The 16,985-nt window shown below is 38.8% G+C and overlaps 2 protein-coding genes across 3 annotated transcripts; one reads left to right on the top strand and one right to left on the bottom strand.

Annotated features, from left to right (window-relative positions):
- The first annotated feature begins 4,690 nt into the window (after positions 1 to 4,690).
- Positions 4,691 to 14,174, top strand: LOC147242737 (adhesion G protein-coupled receptor G6-like). Its single transcript, XM_086190517.1, has 17 exons — positions 4,691 to 5,065; positions 5,248 to 5,391; positions 6,563 to 6,607; positions 6,690 to 6,839; positions 6,959 to 6,991; positions 7,250 to 7,330; positions 7,410 to 7,554; positions 7,868 to 8,021; positions 8,315 to 8,449; positions 8,538 to 8,648; positions 8,744 to 8,780; positions 9,515 to 9,615; positions 9,795 to 9,916; positions 11,783 to 11,901; positions 12,121 to 12,214; positions 12,414 to 12,580; positions 14,035 to 14,174. Exons 1-17 carry the CDS (start codon positions 4,990 to 4,992, stop codon positions 14,172 to 14,174), a joined length of 1,854 nt encoding a protein of 617 aa, XP_086046643.1. The 5' UTR covers positions 4,691 to 4,989.
- Positions 12,278 to 16,983, bottom strand: knstrn (kinetochore localized astrin (SPAG5) binding protein). 2 transcript variants are annotated; one of them, XM_086189000.1, is made up of 9 exons: positions 16,889 to 16,972; positions 16,546 to 16,588; positions 16,369 to 16,456; positions 15,976 to 16,005; positions 15,789 to 15,888; positions 15,330 to 15,444; positions 15,177 to 15,238; positions 14,839 to 14,913; positions 12,278 to 14,728 (listed from the first exon to the last, which is right to left on the bottom strand). In XM_086189000.1, exons 2-9 carry the CDS (start codon positions 16,565 to 16,567, stop codon positions 14,600 to 14,602), a joined length of 621 nt encoding a protein of 206 aa, XP_086045126.1. In that variant the 5' UTR covers positions 16,568 to 16,588; positions 16,889 to 16,972; the 3' UTR covers positions 12,278 to 14,599. The 2 variants fall into 2 exon arrangements, with proteins under 2 accessions (XP_086045126.1, XP_086045125.1); XM_086188999.1 differs by having other exon boundaries at positions 12,279 to 14,728; positions 16,546 to 16,593; positions 16,889 to 16,983.
- Positions 16,984 to 16,985: the final 2 nt, after the last annotated feature.

Below are 16,985 nucleotides of genomic sequence, written 5' to 3'. Positions count from 1 at the left end.
TAATCTAAAAGAACCTTAACACTCTCCCTATCCTCCATCCTCAGAACTCCCTCCAGATTCATCTCAGCCCTCCCCATGTTCCTCCACCTGTCCCTTAACACCCTCCTCTCCACCTCATACCTGCCACACCTCAGAAGTACGTGCTCTACGGACTCTTCCTCATCACACCCCTCACACAGCCCAGTGTCGTGCTTCCCTAACACCTTCAAAGTCCCGTTCAGCCCACAGTGTCCCATCCTCAGCCTCACCTTCACTACTTCCTCCCTCCTCTGCCCACCTCCACCCCTACACCCTCTAGCCCGCACACTCCTCTGAACCCTATACAAGTGCCTACCCTTCTTCTCTTTGTCCCACCTTCCCTGCCACATGTCCATCACCCTCTCCCTCACTATCACCTTCACCTCAGCCCTACTCACCCTCACATTCATTTCCACAGTCCTCTTCACCAACGCCCCCTTTGCCAGCTCATCTGCCTTCTCATTCCCCTCCACCCCCACATGTGCTGGTAAAAACCTAACCTCCGCAGAACTATCCTCATGACTGCCTGAAGAACCTGGTACAAGACATCCTGACGACTACCTGACTTCCTGAAATGACCTGATGCTAGTTAGGACTGCTGCTGAATCAGAACAGACCACCACCCTCCCCACCTGTGTACACTCCACCCACCTCAGTGCCACCAGCACTGCTACCATCTCCACTGTGTAAACCCCCAGCACATCTGTAGTGCGCCTACAAATCCCTATCCCTCTCCCCGGTACTGCCACCCCAAATCCTGTCTCCCCAGACTCCGCCCTCGATCCATCAGTATATACCTTCTCCCAGCCACCATACACCCTTCTCATACACCTGTTGTGAGCCCTAACCAAGTCCTTCCCCTCCCTCCTCAACTCCAACAAACACCAGTCCACCTCTGGCCAATCCATCCTCCACGGTGCCATCTCTGGGTACACCACTGATTGACTCACCCTAATGTGCCCTACACCTAGCTCCCTAGCCAGTACATTCCCTATCCTCCCAAAGTGCTCCCTGTGTCCCCTCCCCCCGTACTCCCAACACTCATCCAACACACTCTTGGTCGGATGCACCCTTGAGTGACCCTGCAGGTTAGCCCAATACCTCACCATTAACTGCTTCCTCCTTAGCTCCAGGGGCATCTCACCCATCTCCACCTGCAGTGCTGCCACCGGTGTCGTCCCTTGTGCCCCAAAACACACCCTCAGTGCCTTATTGTATACCACATCCAGAACCTGCAAGTGACACTTAGCAGCCGACCCATACACTATACACCCATAATCTAGTGCCGCCCTCACCATCGAAATACAAATCGTCTTCAGTGCCGCACAGCTAGCCCCCCAGTCCCTACCTGACAAACACCTCATCACATTTATCACTTTCCTACACCTGCCCTCAACCCTCCTAATGTGCTCCACCCAAGTCAACTTACTATCAGAAACTACTCCCAAATACTTAAAGGACCCCACTCTCTCTTACTCCCTCCCATACATCCTAAGCTTTTCACCACCCACATCCCTCTACCTAGTAAAGAACACTGTCTGCGTCTTATCAACTGAGAACCTGCTCCCCCACTCATGGCCTTACTCAACCACCACATCTATAGCCTCCTGTACTTTACCCACTACATGTGCTAAGTCCCTACCCCTCTTCCATAGTGCCCCATCATCAGCAAACAGTGCTCTCCCTACATCCCCACCTACCTGTGAAAACACATCATTAATCATAACACTATACAACAGAGGACTAATTACACTACCCTGTGGTGTGCCATTACTCACTGTGTATTCACCTGACACCTCAGACCCTATCTTAACCTATATCACCCTCTCAGACAGGAAATCTTTCACCCAGTTAAAAACCCTACCTCCTACCCCCAGCTTGTGCAGTTTAATTTACACCCCCTCCCTCCACATCATATCATATGCCTTCTCAATATCAAAAAACACAACCACAACTGACTCCTTCTTTACCTGTGCCTTCCTAACCTCATTCTCCAACCTCACCACTGCATCCATAGTGCTCCTACCCTTCCTAAAGCCACTCTGATACCCAGCTAACCCCTCTCCCCTCTCCAACACATATGTTAACCTATCACACACTAACCGCTCCATAACCTTACCCAGGTTAAACGTAAGGGCTATGGGCCTATACCCTGAAGGTTGAGTGGGATCCTTCCCTGGCTTCCTAACCGGAATCACCACTGCCTCTTTCCACACCCTTGGTATCCTGCCCTCCTCCCAGACCCTATTGTACAGCCCCAGCAGTGCCTCCAGTGCCCCTTTACCAAAGTGCTTCAACATAACATACCCCACCTGATCCGCCCCTGGAGCCGTGTGCTTAGCCCTACCTATAGTCCTCACGAACTCTGCCATCGTGAACCTATCATCCATAATCCCATCCGTGTTTTCCCTCCTGTCCAACACCCCCAAATGCTTGCCCAAAGTAGCCCCCCTCCCCCTCCTCTCCTCTTCTGTTAAGTTATCCTCACTATGTATCCTCGCAAATGCCCCTGCCATCATCTCCACCTTTTCCCTATCTGTCACCGTCACTGTCACTGGGTAGTCCCACTCCCTCCTATCCCCTCCCATTTTCCTTGTCATTCCCCATACCTCTCCCACCGGGGTTGTCCTCCCTATGCTACTACAAAACTGTCTCCAACTATCCCTCTTAGCCTGCCTAACCAACCTCCTCACCACTGCTTGTGCCCTCTTATAACTCACTAGACTATTCATGTTATGACTGCTCTTCAACTGCCTAAATGCCCTATTCCTTGCCCTCACTGCCTGACTACACTCCTCTGTCCACCACGGTACCATCTTTCTGCCTCCCCTCCCTCTACTCCTCGGTATACTCTCTGCTGCGTCTACAATTATTGCTGATGTCAGCCTATCATTTACCTCATCTACACTCCCCTCCATATCAAGCCCAGCCACCTTCTCCTCCACCACTTCCTGAAACACCCCCCAATCAGCTTTACCAAACACCCACCTCTCCACCCCTCACCTGACACTACTTGCACCCTCTCACCCACTGAACACACCACGGGATAATGATCACTCCCTACAGTCGACCCATTCAGCTCCTCCCATCTGCTTACCCCTGCCAAGCCGCTTGACACCAGTGTTAGATCTAAAGCTGACTCATTCCCTGTCCTGACATCTATCCTTGTCCCCCTACCATCATTCATACATACTAGTGCCCTAACCTCCATTAATTCCTCTACCGACCTCCCATTAACATTTGTATGCCCTCCACCCCATACTACACTATGAGCATTAAAATCTGCGCACCACACTACCCTCTGCCACCCCTCCCTCTGGATACTAACTAATTTTTCTACCTGTAACCTGACACAGGGGTTATAGTAATTAACTATGACAACAACTTCCACCCCTCCCAAACCTCCACCACTATGTACTCCTGTTCTACCCCTCTATCTTGCTCCTGAAATGACACACCTCTCCTAACCAGCGAAGCACACCCTCCTCCCCCACCTCCTATCCTATCTAGCGTCACAATTACATATCTCTGCACCACAAAATCTAACCCAGGCTTAAGCCATGTTTCCTGAACTCCCTTAAGGGTCTGTTCACTGAAATAATTTTAATACAGGTGTCTCCTGAATATCCATCCATTCATCCATCCATCCATCCATCCATCCATCCATAGGGGCTCAGTATCTTGCTCAAGGATACTTGGACATGGTCACCGCTTGAAGTGCGGATTGAATCAGCAACCCTTCTGTTGCTAGACTGCCACCCTACCTCTGAGCCCCATTTCCTGAATATGTCCATCAATTTCATTGATACAATTACCCATTATTTTATATTTATATTCATATACAACAACAAGAACAAAAAAACGGTAAAACTAGTTATGTGACGATATTGCCAAAGTTTCAGGAAATCCAAAAAGATTTAAACATACGATATTCTGCGCGGAAATGGGACTGGCATAGGTGGGTGTGTCTGTGTAAACATTTTAATGTATGGTCTATGGTTCAAAAGTTATAAATTGAAATGGAAATGCAGTTATCACAGAAGAAGTGGTATGCTTTAAAGTGGAAGTAAATCCCGAAAATATGAAGTAAATCTATTTGAAGTAGCTTAAGATAAAAACTTGTATTTTGACCAAACCTTATCTTTATTCATTTACTATATACAGGCCCATCATAAACTCAAGCATGATTTGGTTTGATTTTTGTTTACATTTATGATTATTTATAGAACATGAACCCATCTTTTTTTTTTTTAGGTATTTTACTTGTCTACAATTACACATAAATCAGCAATAACTGATTAATGAGGGGTTCTTGAGAAGCAGTATGTGTACTGTTATTGTGGCCTACATAGGAAGGAACATTAGAAACTGATTTCGTCCTTTTCAGATATTTTTTATCCTTAAAACCTGGTTCCCAAAAATGTTAAAATATATATATTTTTTAAATAATTAAGTTACTTAATGTGACCAGTCAGTGATTTTGATTTTATTTTCATAGTTATTGTTGGTTTTGGTGTTATGCATATATGTCAATAAATATACAGTTTTGGAAGCGCTGCTGGAAGCAGCAGGTACTGATGGCATTGCTGTTTAGCAGTGAATAATTGCAACAGCTGTAAAACAGCTTGGGACACAAGAATCAGAGATCAACAGAGTCATCAGGATTCATGCAGAACCCTGTTAATTTTTATTTTTTTTTGCATACCAACATAGCATCCAACTGTACAAGCTATGACATTTTCAGGAACTGTAAAATTTGCAAAGCAAGTGATTTGCATCCATGCAAAGCCAGTTTGACGACATATTCATCCAACCAACAATTTCATTTGTTCTTGTTTTGCGCTGTTGTGAAAAGGTAAGGATGAGATAATTTGGTTTGCAGTTGCCATAGTTCCTTACGTTCTTTGTCTTGTATTTCTTAAACACATGTCTTTCATGCAGCAGTGACTGATCTGATACCGTCAAACGACCATGGCACAAAAGCTTCTGTCAAACAACTGGATGAGTTGGGGTTTGGTGGTGACTCTTCTATGGATTTGTCCTGTTTGTAAGTATCGAAGAATCCTCATTATTTCTGTTGAATTTCAAACGTTTTGCTATGATCTTTAGGAAATTAAATTTTGAACATAAAAATCACCTTAAATCTTGTCAATCTTAATCTCCATAAATTTATTTCTGGCTGCCTGTACTGTGTTGTGATTGGACCGTTTCCACTTTTTGGTCTTTCAGTCCCAAGAGGAAACCAATACCAGAGAGAAAACGACACTCTTAAAAAACTGCGAGCTTGTTTCATTGACAACAAGGAAAAGATGAATTTGATTGTTGCTGATAATTTTGATGGCGTCATCAGTGGAGAGAAACATTTGCCTCAGTGTGAGTCAACACATATTAACATATTCATGGATTTGTCACAATTTACACAAATACTCTATGTAAGGTACACATTATTCCTATCCATTCCATCAAAAAGTTAATCTGCTTTGGAAACTTTTACTGTGGCATGCAGGTCCCGATCATATGGATATAAATATTGTAGATTGTAAATGTAATAAAAGATTTATTACAGTCTGACAGTGACAGTATCTTGCCAAGTTTACCTTGAAATTATTCTTTAGTGATATTTAGTAAAAAATAGTATTGTAGTTTGGGAACATGACATTTTGATATGCTATGTTTAAAAATGGAAAATAATGATAAATTACTGAATAGAAGTCAGGTATTTTTTAAAAATCCAAATAAGCTTTATCTGATGATTACCTGGATCCTTTTGAGGACTTAGACATCATGAAATGATGTATTGGCCTTTTGGTCTATCACAGGTGACCATAATAAAGTAGTTGATAATTAATGAAGTTTTATCTTTTCTTTTTTTAATGTCATCTATGCCATAATGTAGGATATAATTACAATATAATTTGTGAGCTTTTTTCTGAAATGTTATCAATTAGCAGCTTTATTAGTGTTTGTTTGTTTGTTTGTTTTTAAAATAAATGCGGTCAGACACACTGACCAGATCATTTTAATCAGGGATTCTAAATGTGTGACGTAGGACTCTGCTTGGACTAACCCCCTCCCCCTTGTCTCTCCTTTTCTTTTTTTTTCTGGGTGCCCATAATGGATCATTATCATGTCATTTGATTCCATACAGAGAGTCAACTATTTGTCCAAGCTAACATTATATGGTGGTGTTTTACATAAATTTGGGGGAAAACAACAACACAAAAACAGCCTGTCCTTAAGTCTTAAGTCATTTATTAGTTTCTGACTCTTGGAAATGAAGAAAATAGTAAAATTACCCCCCAAAACTACTGTACCTCATAACCATTAACATCTTTAACTGAATCACATATATTTAGACTGTTCTGCTGCAAAAATATATTGTCTTGCACCTCTAAATATAGTCATTCTGTACTAGAATTGTGAGTTAATTGCATGTTCATCAATAGAGATGATGTATATGAAATAAAACAAAGTTTTGTGGTTGATTTGGTGATTTGTTAAATCTGCTCCGCTATAAAAAGTGCATTATTTTTTCTCTTAACAGATGACAGTGTTGATTGCATTATATTTCTGCAAAGCCACAAAAACGGTGAGTGCAGCCATCTTGTCAGGACAGAATATCCATTAGCATTCTGATAACATAGAACAGATTTTTTTCTTCTGTTTTTAAGAAACAGAAAATTTAGATCAGAAGTGGCCTCAAATGGAGAATAAGAGCGGTTCTTTCCTACTCCACATTTCAAAATGGCATGTCAACAACAACCAGCAGCTGTGTGTTGTGATTGGGGAAAACTGCACGACCAGTGAATCTAAAATTAAAGGTGAAGAGGAGATGAGGAGTAACAGCAGAAATTGATTTTACATGTGTGTTTTTGTATATAATTTGAATGGATATTTTAACTTATATTTTTCATCAGCAATAATTTCTTTTATCATCCAGATTCAACATGCAACTTTAGTCAGTCAGTCGCAGGTAACTCAAATTTGTTTACAGTTTAGTCTGAAAAAAAGACGTAATAACAATATCAAGTTTCTTGGAATTGAATATAATATAAAAACCATTTACACCATTTTTACTGTTTTCGTACTGCTAATATAGACACCTTAATCAGTACATTTTAAAGATATATTATTTGATCTGATGTTGTATATGGTTTAGTTTCTATACTGGCTTATATTTCTTCACTTTAGATGCAGGCCCTATACTGACAGTGTGTCCATTCATTTACAGAGTCTTGCCAGGTTCTTTGTTTCCATACAGAGTGCACATGTAAACATTCTACCTATGATGAAGACTACTGCACAGCGATGGGTGAGCTCAAACATACAATTCATATTTCTGCACATATTTATCACTGTAAATCATAATGCTTTGTTGTCATAAATGCTAGCTCCACAGGTAAAAGACAAGTACATCATCAACATAACAGTGCCATCCAAAAACTGCCACAACTGTGATAATCCAGTGAAAATACCTGAGAAGAAAATTAAGCTGAATGAGACAACTGGAGATGAAGTTGAGCCTGTCAAGGCTGTGTAAGGCACACACATCCGTTTATGAAAGGAATAGTTGGACATTTTGGAGGAATAGGTTTTTGTTGTTGGTGAGAATACAGAACAACAGTTTTTGGGTGAAGTATCACTCTCAAGACCTTATAATGGCAGTCAATGTAGTACAGTCTTGATTGATAAACAGAATTTCAAACCACAATATTTTTAACATTAAGAGCTAATAACCTCATTGTTCCAGCTCCAAACATTACACTTGAGTTCAGTTCAGTGTGTTACTTGTCAATTATGTTCACTGTAAAAAACAAACAAACATGATTGTTCTTCCATTCGTCAACAGGGAAGTCATGAACCAAATGGCTTACTTCGCTGCCACCATAAATGAGCCGTCTGCCTCATTTTCTGCAGGAGATGGAGTCTCTGGAGTCCTAGTGAAGGAAACAGAACCAGTTGAAGTCTCCTTTGCATATTTATCACCAAATGAGAGTATACATGTGGGTATTATAGAAAATACATTTGGATGTGATATGTAGCTGATGGAAAGATCAAAGTAATCCATTAAAGGTCAGGGAATCATCAAAACCATGTTGGATCGTCACCCACCTCCCAACTGACGCAGATCACCCTCCAAAACCAGGTCACACAAATTTCTGTCTTTTTAACCCTAACTCTAAATGTATGAGCGCTTTCCGCAGTAAGTAATTTCCAAGATTACGTTGGGACCTTGATAAATTATAGTTCCAATTTTACGATAATGACCACCCACTTGTTATGCCCTTTCCTACAGATTATTGGAAACAGAGATAATTTGGCGCAATACACAAGATCTGTCACAGTATCAAAAGAAGCTTTTGAGAAAGCTGTGAGTCAGAACGTTGGTGTACCTTTTGCCTCTGTTTTCCGATTCATCAACATGGCCAAGGTAGGAAAAACAACAACATAATTCCTTTTTCAGTGAGGGTTTACATATGTGACTATTTCACTATTCTGTAGTTGTTCCATTTTTCCAGGATGAGTTGGACAGCATTGTCCTAGGTAATGAAGTTATAGCAGTTGAAATGGGAGCCAACATCACCGACCTCAGCAACAAAATAAGCATCAGTTTTTGTAACATTACATATGTAAGTTACAAATATCGTCATTAGATGTGCCTCATTTGTTCTGTTTTGGTAATTCATAAGCACATTTTAAGTGTAGTTCTCTGATTTCTCTTTAGACAGGAATTCCATCTTGTCACTCATGGAATGGTGAAGGTATTTTCTCTACATGCTTACTTCCATGTTGACGTATATATGCATAATATACAGTTATAATATACAGGTACAGCACAACTATGGTGTATTAATTGTTGAAATTCTTACAGTCACTGTACATTTTGACGTGTTATTCTCAGTGAGAAAGGAATGTGGTAAACATGAATGCTATGGTGACTGAATTCCATTTCACTGCCTCCTTATATATTGTGTGATTCCCTGTAGGTCCTTGGTGGGTGGGGAAAGTTCTCTATACACGGAAAATCAAAAACACTGATATGCTCCTTCGTAGTGGACTCTGTTATTACTGTTTCAGCCGTGAAATGATTCGTTTCACTAAGACAGTTTGATCCTTTTTGTCTGATTACCTCACAAAGTCTGGAGGAGCCACACAATTAAATTATTTGTCCACATTCATGTTAGCAGAGGGCTAACTCAAAGAAGCAGGCCGGGCCACTGTAGGTCTCAGATGAGTATGTGCAATTATGCAGCAGCATAGGAACAATTTGTACATTTGGCTGATTTCTTGTATTTGACGCTGTAAAATTTTTCATAGAAGGCCAGATTATAGACACCATTCTGACTCATTTTGTCATAAATTAGGAATAAAAAAAATCTATCCAGTAGGATTGTGGGGGCCACTATCATACTGGGACCCATCAGCCTTCTCTTTTCTTAACGCTTTATCTATGCATTTCTGAATCCAACTGGATTGCTCTGTTTCCATCTCACAGGAAACCTGACCAAGTGGACACAGGACAACTGTTCAACAAGAATAAATGGAGACAATATCACATGCGAGTGTTCCCATTTGACTTTTTTTGCCATCTTATTGGTGCGTTTCCACTTGTGTGCATCCTATCCTAAGCTTCACCCTTCCAAGTCAAGTTACAATCTAAAAATATATTTAATTTTTTTTCTGTATGTCAATTTAATCTAACAAACTGTCATCAAATCAAATACAGATAACAACTCCACCCAATTACTCCTTCATGTATTTCCTTTTCTTTGCAGGCTCCTCTTAATGAAACAATATTGAGCTCTGACCAACGCGCTCTCACCATCATCACCCAAGTTGGTTGTGGCGTGTCCATGTTCTTTCTCTGCCTTGTATTCTTCACACACTTCCTTCAGAGGTAACAATGATAGAAATGCAATAACATTGCACCTCACTTAGAAATGGATGCAAAAGAATGACTGTCAAACGAGACAAAAAAATACAAAAAGTAGATGAAAAAAATCAAAATACAAGATGATATAAAAAACATGAAAAAAGGTACAAATATGAGAGAAAATAAATACATAAAGGTTTGCAAATGTTACAATTTTAATAAATTATTTTGTGTAGGCAATGCCATTGATTAGCCAGCTTTACCAAACGTGGGTAAAATACAACTTTACCGGCAAATTAAGATGAAGTTAAAAAAAATCTGAGAATAAATGCAAGTTTCATGTATTCTAATTCTTTCTGATAATAGAATTATATGTGCACATTTTAATATTTCCACATTAACAGTGTTTAGAGACATATGTAAAAATTGGCCCACTGTAATCTAATACTTTTCTTTCCATTATATTGAAAATTAGCATTTTTCTTTTAATCAAACCAAATCCAGTATAGTTTTATAGAAAAGGCAAGGGTTCTAACTTGAAAATCATAAGTTACTACTTCAGATACTGTCATAACTGTTATTTCAGGATAATTCATGCACCCAAGGCATTTTCAATTGTTTGAAAGATATCTTTATTACAGAGCACACAGCCATGAATAGAGCTGATAACATAAAAGCCCCCTGGACATCATGGGGATTTACCAGCTTTATTTGATCAGTGTATATCTTTCAGAATGCTAAGTAACAACTTTTTTTTTTGCATCGCAGTTATTACAGATAAATTAAGTAGCTCAACCAATAATAATTGATTGGACAAAGAATTCTAGAGCACTGTAGCAGTGTTTATTTTAGCTCAGAAAAAACGCAACAGTGTTCACCATTCATAAAACTAAAGTTTAAAAAAAACTAATAAAATTTGTACAGAGTCAAGGAGGTTCCTGGTCGAAATTTTTGTTGTAGCAAAGTGAAATTGTTGAAATGTCCTCATTGTTGGTGTGGTATGGAAAAATGAAACAGTGAATGCTGTATGCAAACTCAACAGTATCTGTCGCCTTGAATACTGTAACAAAGCAAAGATTTGTTACAGCTGACTGACTGAGAAAGTTAAGAAGTTGCATATTCATGGATAAACATTTATGTAATATGTAACTTATACGACTGATGTTTTTAATACATTTGCATTATAGTGTATTTAACAGTGCTGAGGAAAGGCTGCCTTGTTTTTCTTTGAATTGCGTATGTGTGTGTTCGTGTTCTGCAAGCAAGAACACAGGACTGGGGAGGAATACAGAACAAGAAATGTTAATTAATATTCAGATGTGTGCTACATTATTAGCGTGTCATTGGGGACTGAAAATTACATTTTGAACAATGGCAACAGCGACATTTTACAGTGAAGTTGAAATTTTACTCTAGTAAGAGTTGAGGTTTTTATGAGACTATTGTGTCATTTATTCAAAAAACAGAGCTAAATTTTCAAATTAGATAACTACCTTGTTAATTCAGAAGAACAGGGCAAGAACTTGATCATTTTCTTTTATGAAAAAAAACTTCATGAACACATATTCCATCAATTTGGAAAAAAATGTCTGTTTTCCAGAGTAATTATGTAATTATATTGTTTATTTAGAAATTTAATCAGAACGGCTGCTTTTTTAAAAAAAAAAATTCATGACACCACGTGATATCAATACAGAAAATCAAGGCCAAATTATTTATTTTTATGGAAACATATCTTTTTGATTCAGAAAATATCTGAAATATTTTTGTTTAAATGATCATTTTATCATGAAAATGCAACTCATTAATTGAGAAAAAGACAGCAACATAGTCAGTCAACATTATAATCATGAAGTGGTATTTGTCATGACCTGTTAAATGTCCTCACAGGAAGAACAAAGCCAGTAAAGCCACAACGATCCTCATCAACCTGGTGTTTGCCACGTTCCTGCTCAACCTCACATTTCTGCTCAACAACTTCGTTGCAGAACTTAAGAACTCTGTGGCTTGTGAGATCTCAGCAGCTCTCATGCACTGGTTTATGCTGACCACTTTTACTTGGTTTGCAGTGCAGGCTTTCCATCTTTGCCTGCAGCTGTACAAGGGGGGCAATATTAAAATCAGTCACTACATATTCAAAGTCTCAATTATCAGCTGGGGTAAGTCCAGGTTGTTTTTGAATGTAAAGACTGACGGAGAAAGTCTCTGAATTCTTTCTTTGTTTTCAGTTCTACCTTGTATAGTGTGGCTTGTCCTACTGATCACAGGAAAATATGGTGAGCAAGTCATCCACACAGAAGACACTGAAAAGGATGTAGCCATGTAAGTTTCCACAGCTTTATTTGATATAAAGTATGGTTCCCCCCCCCCCCCCCCCTTTACTGACATATTTTTGTGTTTCAAGGTGCTGGATAACAGACAGTGAGGTGCACCATATTGTCAACATAGGCTACTACTCACTGGTCTTCACCTTCACCTTCACTGTCTTCATCATCATACTGTCCTGGCTCTTTTGCCTCAGGAGAACCAAAACAGCCAGCATACAAATAAGCAAAAATAGCAAACATATTATAACCCTACTGGGGTTGTGTTATATGCTGGGTATCACATGGGGTTTCGCCTTCTTTGCATCTGGTGTCCTCCGGATCCCTGCCTACTACATTTTCACGGTCCTCAATTCTCTCCAAGGTATCTGTCATTAGCCTGGCAGCTGTTCTGAATTAAACTCGGTTAATTTCTTTGCAGTCCATCCATCCACCCATTTTCTGTACCATTTATCTGTTAAGGGTCACAGGGGGGCTGGAACCTATCACAGCTGACATTGGACGGGTCGCCAGTCTGTCACAGGGCTATTTCTTTATCGTTAAAATTTGAATCCTATTTTATTCATAATTATCATGTAGGTAGGTTTCTTTGTTCCTCATGCACAGCTAAAATTGTAATAGTGATAAACCCAATATCATGCCGTAACTCTGCAACTCCCTTACACCCTACTCTCAACTTTACTATTTTACAGTGAAAGCTCTATTTGCATTGATCCCAGAATTAATATGTACTTAATATGACAGGCAGCTAGTGTCCATTTCGACAGCTGTCTTTTATTTTAGCCTCAGACTTATGTCAAATATTCCTGTTAGTGTTAATCATGTCGAGTCATCATCATTTGGACTGGACTCATTTTTATATAGCGCCCCTCTACCTGGCACTCAAAACACTTTACAGTGTCATCTCCTTCACACACTCACTCACAGACTGATGGCAGAAGCTGCCATGCAATGTGCCACCCTACTCATCAGGAGCAATTATGGATTCAGCATCTTGCTCAAGAACGCTTCGACATGGTCACCGGGGGAAGTGACCCTTCGGTTGCTAGACAGCCACTCTACTTCTAAGCTATGCTCCCCACATTTGTATTTTATCTGATGGTTAGTTAACAAAAATTAAATTAACAAAAAGCATTTAGTCTTGTTGAAGACACTTGTAACTATCTTAGACAAGCAAGTCTTTTGAAGGTTCAGTTTGATTTTAGTTAATTTAATTATTTTTAGTTAGGCATGTAATCTATTAAAGGGTACTGACTAAAATTTTTTAGTCTAGTTTGCAATTTCTGTTTAAATACCTGTTTAAGTTGTCTGAACATAATGAAAGTATCTTGAGATATAAGGGTACATTTATTATAAAACATTTATACATATTTAAGAAAACAGTGAAGTGCATTATTTTAGTCAACATGTGTTTCATATTAAGTCAGCTTGTCAAGCTTCAATCAAAGACTAATTTATGGTGAACTCAATGATTGCTAAAAACCGACTTTTTTTTTACTCACTATGGTTAAAAAGACAAACTGTACCAGAGAAGGAGGAAACAGACTCACTCTCTCTCTCACACACACACCAACTAGGCATGCAGATTAAATAACTTTTTCTGACATTTTGGATTTAGTATTCACTCTTTGATCTTTTAAGCTTTGACCAGTGATGCAATAAGCACTTCAGCTTCAATTACTTGGCAACCGTACATTTAATAAAGGGAAAAAGGTGACTGACTGTGAAAACAAAACCGAAATCCTATATGCAACTGTCATTCAACAAAAGATCAAAAGTTACTTATACTTTCATTGATCATTGCTCTTTCCCTTGTAGGTTTCTTCCTGTTCATCTACTATCACAGCACCCGTTGCTCAGAAGTAAACACTGCCGTGACCAACAACACAAACAGCATCACTCTCACAAGTCTAAATATCCAAGAGATGCCCTACACCCTGCCACCAATCAAGAAGTGAAGCCGTAACTTCAAGCAAAGTATTCATGAGGTGTAGTGATGTATATAACATTGGATTATAGTCCTGCATAAGATAACTACCTTGACATACTCATCAAAATTTCTGTTTATATTTCAAAATTTGCCTGTGGCTTTTACAAAAGGGTGTTTTATGCTGTTGGTTTAGACAGACAATAAATAACAAGTTATGTCTGATTATTCAATGGTAAAACTGTGCACATTGAAAACATTCAATTTGAATTCACGGTGTAGAAAATGTACATCCAGTTGGACCTACTATGTATAGATTTGCTACAAATGAGCATGTTTTGATAATTTCAAATAGGAAAAGAATTGAAACACACTATACACACACTAACATCAAAACAAAAAAAATATGCATCAATACAAATTCTTCCATTCAAACTGAGATATTAATATACACTTTTACAATAACAAGGCCTCTGCTTCCTGTAGAGCTTTCTCCATTTCAGCAGCGTCCAGGGAAAATTTCTCCCTTTCCTGCATCATGCACTCTCGTTCTCCATGAAGGCCTGTAATCAATTTCTGTATTTCCTAAAAAGTTGCCAAATGAAGGACATATGAAATATTGAGAAATGCATCACTAAAACCAACAGCAAATAGCAAAGTTATCTGGTCAGTGATTGCAATGGAGGTTGACTCACATCTAGTTGAGAACGCTGCTGGGATGCGATGTTACCGAAAGCCTTTATCTCATTCAGCAAGTCCTGGGAGACACTCTGAAATGGAAATAGAAGTGCATCATGTTTATGTTCATTACCTTAGGACTCTTTATTTGTATGATATACACATTGTGAAGAATAATTAAGGGCTACATTGTTTTAATTTAATTAAATTGTGGAAATAAGTGGCACTATAGAAACAAGTACATATTTTGTATTTGCTATCTTTTTGGGTGAGCTAATTTCAAATGTGTTTGATAAAGATTATACAAATAAAACATAACTGTAAGGGCAAATAAACAACAATAAAACACACACACCATGACTTCTTTTCTTTGATCTTCATTTTGTTGTGCAGCTTCCCCAACTCTTTCTTCTGAAACTACATTTCAAAGATACCTAACATTACTATCTATTGCATAATAACCAACATTGAAATGACAAGATATTTAAAAGCAGGGAGGTGTTTTTACCAGGGTCTATCTTTGCAGCAACTAGGAGGAGGTGGCAGTTCTTCAGGCTTTCCTGGACCTCAGAATTCTCCTTTTTAAGATCACTGAACTGCAACTCCAATTCAGATACTTTTTGCTGCAAAACAAAAACGGTCACAAAATGAAGATCGACTCACTTAAAGATTCAAAAAACAAGTATTTTATATACTACTTTATGTCCCGTACATATACCTGAATGAACAACTAAGTTAACTTGAATGAGGCCCACTTTATCGGACAGCTTTCTAAGTTTCTTGTTTATTACAATGATGAGAACCGTCCTTGAAAGCTATTTCAAGTTTGACACTGCACTTTCATAAGTCACGAGTCAATCCACAATTCAAGTTTGATGCTAGAGAAAATAAAAAAGAAGGCACGCAGAGAGATTATTAGACACGGGTTGGAGGTTGTGCTACAATGGGTAGTTCATTAAAACTACACCTTTGTCTCTGTGAGATTTTTCTGCAGCTCCTCATTGGCAGCCATCAAAAGCTGATTTTGCTCTTTCAGCTCTGCCTGTAGGTCATGCCTGGTGGAGACCCTATGGAAAGGTGGGACATATATTTATTTTAAAACAAAACTGAAACCCAGTGCATGGTCTTGAAATCAAACATTATGTCTGACTTACCCTTTGTAAACTTTCGTTGCAACATTCTTCCTAGAAGACAACAAAACAAAACAAAACATGATTTCGGCAGCTCTAGTGGCAGGTATGTAATGCTTTTACACTAAAGGATGCTTGGGAAATAAAAAGAAATTATTTTAACTTAGTATGCCAAGGCTTCGCTATTCAAGATGTGGGCATTTATATTTAATATTTTTTACTTTCAGAACCTTTGTTCCCCTGCTCTCCTGGAGTGACGTGGAAGACTTACTATTTTATTTCCTGACAACCCCTAGAATACGTTCCAAAATATAAAATTTTCGGATGGAGATCACACACACCGCATGGAAAGGTTAGCTGAACATTCATCACACTGTTACTGCAAGTTATAATATATATGGATTAATGTCATAATACCTTGGTACATTTTCTTTATGTTGTTTCAGGATATCATCTTTCTGGAAAGCATTCACATGTGCTGTATCCTTCTGACCAGTTTTGTGACCTAGAAATAAAACAGAAGGACAATACATAAGCTTTGACTTGATTAATTTGAAGGCCTTAATAAGTGAAACAGTTACAAGTGTCACTCACCTTTGGGAATTTTTGAAGACATTTTTTGAAACTGCAAATGTACCTGTACTGAAAAATACCCTGATAAATACACCGATATCTGGAGCTTAATCTACACTGGACAACATTGCTGGATCAAGTTTTTCAGTATTATCTCACGTATTAATTTCTGTTTTTCAGCCCTTAAACAAGTGGCGTGCAAATCATAAAAGAGAAGTAAGTTATCTTTGCTGATACGCAGGGTGACAAAACGGACAGATTTCGAATGGAGATTGAGACTCTTAAAAAGACAAAAGCGGATATGTAAAACGTTAGATATAACCAAATAAACCAAAATAATATTAAAAGCAGTAGCTAAGCCTACCTTTATGTTCAGGTTACCGGTTTAACGCCAGTCAGAAGAATTTTAAAATCGTCCCGCCCTGTGCAGTCAATTCCGGTTTGAGGACGTTATTTCCTGT

The sequence above is a fragment of the Aulostomus chinensis genome, chromosome 20 (genome assembly GCF_037954235.1).
Source record: "Aulostomus chinensis isolate RoL2024-O1b breed Wild chromosome 20, RoL_Achi_v1.0, whole genome shotgun sequence".
In the NCBI taxonomy this organism is placed as follows: domain Eukaryota; kingdom Metazoa; phylum Chordata; class Actinopteri; order Syngnathiformes; family Aulostomidae; genus Aulostomus; species Aulostomus chinensis.
Note: the sequence above shows the minus strand (reverse complement) of the source record. Positions and strands in the feature narration are given on the sequence as shown.

Coding starts and splice junctions, on each gene's coding strand:
- LOC147242737 (XM_086190517.1), top strand. CDS start 4,990: ATGGCACAAAAGCTTCTGTCAAACAACTGGATGAGTTGGGGTTTGGTG. Junction 7,555..7,867: donor GTTGAGCCTGTCAAGGCTGT/GTAAGGCACACA, acceptor ATTCGTCAACAG/GGAAGTCATGAACCAAATGG. Junction 8,781..9,514: donor TCACTCATGGAATGGTGAAG/GTATTTTCTCTA, acceptor TCCATCTCACAG/GAAACCTGACCAAGTGGACA.
- knstrn (XM_086188999.1), bottom strand. CDS start 16,567: ATGTCTTCAAAAATTCCCAAAG. Junction 16,457..16,545: donor GTCTTCAAAAATTCCCAAAG/GTGAGTGACACT, acceptor TTTTATTTCTAG/GTCACAAAACTGGTCAGAAG. Junction 14,729..14,838: donor AGCAGCGTTCTCAACTAGAT/GTGAGTCAACCT, acceptor GCAACTTTTTAG/GAAATACAGAAATTGATTAC.